At 60.2% G+C, this 5,232-nt stretch overlaps 1 protein-coding gene across 3 annotated transcripts in view; it reads right to left on the reverse strand.

Annotated features, from left to right (window-relative positions):
• LOC144216329 (CD48 antigen-like) overlaps positions 1-4,415 on the reverse strand; it is a 7,642-nt gene extending 3,227 nt beyond the window's left edge. For 2 of the 3 annotated variants that reach the window (XM_077745652.1, XM_077745653.1), the window contains exons 1-3: positions 4,288-4,415; positions 2,231-2,623; positions 393-689 (exon numbers count right to left, since the gene is read on the reverse strand). In XM_077745652.1, the coding sequence (XP_077601778.1) occupies positions 393-689; positions 2,231-2,623; positions 4,288-4,360 (763 nt within the window). In that variant the 5' untranslated portion in view covers positions 4,361-4,415. The remainder of the gene's footprint in view (positions 1-392; positions 690-2,230; positions 2,624-4,287) is intronic. The other variant, XM_077745654.1, reaches the window with a different exon arrangement.
• Positions 4,416-5,232: the final 817 nt, after the last annotated feature.

The following is a 5,232-nucleotide window of genomic DNA, read 5'->3' on the forward strand; positions in this document are numbered from 1 at the left end:
GGGGGGACGTGTGTCCCTGAGACCAGAACCGGGCACAGGAGCCCCGAGCCCTGAGCCCTGCAGGCAGCGGCTGGGGAGCCTCCCTCAGGAGCCGCAGACCACTGACTCACCCCTACTCGCTTTCCTGAAAACCTCCCGGGACTCACAAGGACTGAGGGATGAGGGAGGGGAGAGGTATGCAAGGGGGGCTGCCTGGAGCAGCAGGGGTGAGGGGTGCAGACAAGTGGGAGACACACATTAGAATAGCAGAACCAAGTTGGATGCACCTGCCAGCCTCCTGGATGGGGTGACAGGGGGCAGGTGGTGACATAAACATGGGGGACAGAACACGGAACCCTCACCAGGGGAACCTGAGCCCCGGGAGTCCCCTCCCCTCAGGCAGGAACACTCACCGTGGACACACACTTCCCCGAGGTCCCGGGTGGCAGTTTTCTGGTCCACCGGGCTGCTGACCACACAGGTGACGCTGGGGCTGGGCTGGCTCAGGGGCAGGTTCAGAGCCAGGGTCCAGGGCTTGGGGGCCGGTCCTGGGGCCCCTCTCTGCTCCAGCTCCCTGGGGAGGCCCTTACTCTCCCAGGACACGCTCACGGCCCCTGTGGCTCCCGGGGTGTGGCACTCCAGGGTGACATTGCACCAGTCTCGTGTGAGGGACAGAACCTTGGCCAGGACCTGGGGACGGGGCACGGGCTCTGGGGCAGGAGGGACAAAGGACAGGGTGTCCCGTGAGTGGAGAGCATCACACTCCTGCTTCCTCGTGCGGAATCTACTGACGCCCTGGCTCCTCCCCATTGGGACGGTGAGTCCATTTTACAGATAAGACAGACTTGCCCCAAATATACAGCAAGTCCACTGAGTGAAGCCCCATGTGATTCCACTAGACTGAGCACGTCTGAAAATCTCCCAGGAAAAATTACTTTCGTGACCCCGCCTGCCAGAGCCCAGTAATTCTACTACAGTGACGTGTCTTCTGGAAAACACAGAGTCAGGGACAGAGGGATATGTCTTGTTTTGGCCTCAGGTCCCCCTCCTCCTGCTCCGATGTTGGCCGGGACCGCTTGGCCTGAGGTGCAGAAGGCCACCTGGCAGCTCTGGGCTCCTAGAAAATGTCCTGAGCTTCCCAACAGAAGAGGCCGCTATTGGGGGCGCAGTGGGGCCGTGAGGAATGGACACCCATGCGTGCTTAAACATACATGAACCTGCGTCCACACGCGGGAAAAGGGACAGGCTGACAGGCCCTCTGGGAACCTCACAGATCTGAGGCTGCAGGAGCCGCTCTCCCCGGAGCAGGATGTCTCCCTCCACAGGGGGGTCAGAGATAGAGACAGAGAGAGGTGCTGACTGCGTGTCTGAGGAAGGGCCGCCCTGTGAACATCTCCTGCATCCCTGGAGGTTCAGAGCTGCACCGGGGAGTCTGGGAGTGGGGGTGGCCTTGGGCTGGTGCTGAGAAGGAGGAGGGGACAGGGTGGGAGGACCCCACGTGGGTTGTGACCGTGCCTGTGACCAGTGTCCCCAAAGATGACCACTTGCTAACCCACAGAGCATGCAAGTGTCTTAGGGTCCCTGTCAAGGGGGAACTGAGACTGAACCAGCTGACCTTAAACTAGGGAAGATCTAGATCCTTGGGGGAGCCCAATGGGATCACAGGGTCCTCACATATTGACGGAGGAGGAGAGGGAACTGATGCCGGTTCAGAAGGACTCAGCCCACCAGGACTAGCTTTGCAAGTGCAGGAAGGGGCCACCAGCCAAGGACACAGCCACCACTACAAGGTGGGACAGGAAAGACGTGAATCATCCCCTGGAGCCTCAAGTAAGCAGCACAGTCCTGCAAACACCTGACCTTCATCGTGGTGGCCCCGGGTCTGACCCTGCCCCACACACAGGTGCACACGCGGGTGGGGCTGCACTAAGACACCTGTGGGTCCATCCGTGACAGCAGCAACAGCCGCCACCACACCAGTTAAGGACACGTGTCCCGAGAGCACAGTAAGGGTTCCCGCAAACCCCCACCTCCCCATGTGTCCCTTTTCTGTCCTGAAGCACCGAGGGATCCACCCCTGCTGGGAGTCTCAGCCCCGCCTCCACTCGTGCTGAACACGCTGCTTCTGATTTCAGGGGAGAAGCAGAGCCTGAAGTCTGGGGTCTGGAAGGGATCCTGCAAGGGGCCCATGGACACTCCCAGGGACCAAAGCAGGGGGTAAGCACGTCCTGGGGGAGGGGCCACCACGTACCGCAGACACTGAGGTGGAAATACTGGGCATTTTCTATCCCTGTGCTGAAGGAGCATCGAGCCCGGTACCACCCACTGTCCTCGAGGGTCAGCTTGTCAATCCTCAGGGTCGTTGTGTTGGGCACACGGAGCCTCTCCTTGAACTTGTCCTGGGGGTTGACCCATTCTGGAACATCCACCCCAGGAGACACGTGCAGGAGGAGTATGTAGTTTGACTCGTTTTTAACGGCCCAAGAAATCTTCTCCAGCTTGGCTTCAGGAGGTACTTCTGGACTTCTGGTCACATGAAACACCACAGAACCGCCTTGAGTTCTCTTCAGGGAAACTAGGTTTCTGGAATCCTCCACTCCAGATCCACGGGCCCCAGAGCTCCTGACCCCAGTGCTGAAGGCGCCTAGGGCATTGGAAACACAAAGTGTGAGGATGTTTCATTAAGAACAAGGAGAAAACCATAGACCCCATCGTGGTAATGAACTCCACCCAGTGGATCCCTTGACTCCAGGGGTCAGGACAGAGCATGAACATGGTGCCAGGCTGGAATTGAGTCCTGGTCTTACTGGGATGGCCCCTTGAACACAGACCTGAACTGCTCACCCAAGTATCCTCATCGCCTGATGCTGAGAGGATGAGTGCGATGACATCAAGGATGGAAAGCACTGAGCACATTTGGGTCAATGGCAAGTGCACAAGTGTAGGAGGAGCTTCCTCCGTGGCTGCAGAGGCCCCACTGCCCACATGCCATGGGAGCCCTGGCCCTGCTGTGTGGGCCGCACCCTGTGACTTGCTCTGAGGAGCGGAGTTCAGCTACAGTGATGGACATCACTCAGTGACAGCAGGTCTCACAGGAGTGTGACTTCTGTCTCGCTCACACCCTGACCTTCACTGCTGAGAAGAGCCTGCTGCCATGTAGGGGCTGCGATGTGGGGACACCCATGTGGCTGGGATGGAGGGCAGCCTCAGGCAAACATCCATGAGGAGGGAGGCCTCAGTCCAGCCCCAGGATCTACTCTCCATCCTCAAGCACAGAGATGAAGGGGAACCTCAACATCCCCATTGGCCTTGAGCTCCTTCAGCTCCATACAGACCTAGATTTCAGTCGGAGAAGCCCTGGGAATCAGATCCAGTGTAGTCACCTCAGGTCCTGTCCTACACAGACTGGGAGCCCACATGGTGAGTTTCAGGACCCCAGGGGACAGTAGGGGACCCAGCATCAGGTGACGGTGATGGCACTGATGGAGGTGGGTCCCAGACCCTCCTGGGCAGGCCCGATTCTGGCTCAGTGAGGCTGCATGACAGGCCTTCACCCCAATCCCTCTGGCTTCCCTCAGAGATCTGGGGCCCCACCCCAGGCCCAGCACCCCTTAGCCCTCAGGCCACAGGCCCTCAGCACCTGCATCAGGGGGATGGTGGTCACATGTCCCTGCCCTGGGCCAGCCAAGAGAGTGACAGGGATTCAGTCCTCAGCCCCCTGCTGGCCCCTCCTCCCTCCCTTCCCTCCAGAGGTCACCGTCCTCTGACCCCCCAGTGCAGGACGAGGTCGGGGCAGACACGTGCCCTGGGTGCAGGACCCACCCCGACACGGCACAGACCAGGTGCACGGAGACGGCAGGGGACACGGCCACCAGTCCCTCAAAGACAATCAGAACACGAATGCCATGGGTCCCCACGGCACGGCTCTCCATCCCTCACATCAGACACTGTCCAGAAACTTAATTTTGGACCCTCAGCCTCCAGGACTGTGAGACAACAACTTGATGTGTTTTCAGCTGCCAGGTCTGTAGGATCTTGTTCCACAGCCCCAGGAATCCAATCCAGGAGACCAGATGCTGTGACCAGCACGTGTGACCCTGTGAGGGCTCCTGGGACCCTGGCCTGGCTTCACCACAGCCAAACGCTCATTGTCCTCTTTCCCTTCTGCCCTGAGCTGGAAACCAGAGGCCCCGCACGTGCCCTCCAACAGAGGTGGTGTCAGGTCCTTCCCCACAGACATCAGACCCACAGGAGCCCCCGTCCCTGCCCCGCACAGCGGCCTCCCGCCCAGGGACCCCGGACACTCACTGAGGAGGAGGCTGGTGAATCCCAGGAGCCAGGGGGCCCGGCACAGGCGGGGGGCCTCTGGGCGGGCTCCCATCACAGGCTTCCTCCCTCCAGCCGTGCTCTGGGCCTACTCGGCTGCAAAGGAAACAACCAGAAGGCAGACGTAAGAGGGGAGAAAATTTTACTCAGAACCGCTCTTCCACCCCAGGGGCGGAGCTAACGGTCTAGAACAAGCTGGCTGCTCTGAGAAAGCCATTCAGATGATTCCTCTGACCTCCCCCTGCTGCGGGACTCAGGGATGATGGCAGATGAAGGGTGAACACCCCCTCGATGAACCTCTGGGTGGGATAGGCCTTGTCCTGTGGGCACCTGCAGCCTGGTGATCTCAGCTCCTCCGTCAGTACCCAGCAGGACCTCAGCTTGTGTCCTCGGTTCACACTCAGCCCGGCAGCCCTGCTCCCCAGGGACAGCCGATGGCCGGACGCAGAGTCACACTAACCACCATACACAGGGCCTCCCCTGCTCTGGGCCTGTCCTCTCTCTTTACACCACTTAACAAGTCTAATTTCCCTTCTGCTTTTCTCTGTACCTCAACAGCGTGGCCTCCAGCGATTCCCTGCATCCTCTCCAGGCTCCCCCGACCTGCTCTGCACACCTCAGACAGGAGAACATCAACACTGCCTTCTACCCCGGCCCCCGGCCCATAACGGGGATGGTCCTTCGGACCGTCAGTCCCTGAGCCTCGTGGGAGAAACTCCGGGATCGAGTCCACATCTGGGCAGCTCACCACTGGTCACTCCAGCCTGATGGGGAGCAGGTTGGCCACGCCCCTGTCTCCGTCCCTACACCCCTGGGGACCACTCTCCAGGGAGGAGTGTTTACTTGGAAATCCAGTGCATGGGGGCGGGGCCCAGGGCCCTGGACGGAGCCCCCAGCAGCTGCAGGGAGGGGCAGCCACCACACATC

The sequence above is a fragment of the Crocuta crocuta genome, unplaced genomic scaffold (assembly GCF_008692635.1).
Source record: "Crocuta crocuta isolate KB4526 unplaced genomic scaffold, BGI_CrCroc_1.0 scaffold1098, whole genome shotgun sequence".
Classification (NCBI taxonomy): domain Eukaryota; kingdom Metazoa; phylum Chordata; class Mammalia; order Carnivora; family Hyaenidae; genus Crocuta; species Crocuta crocuta.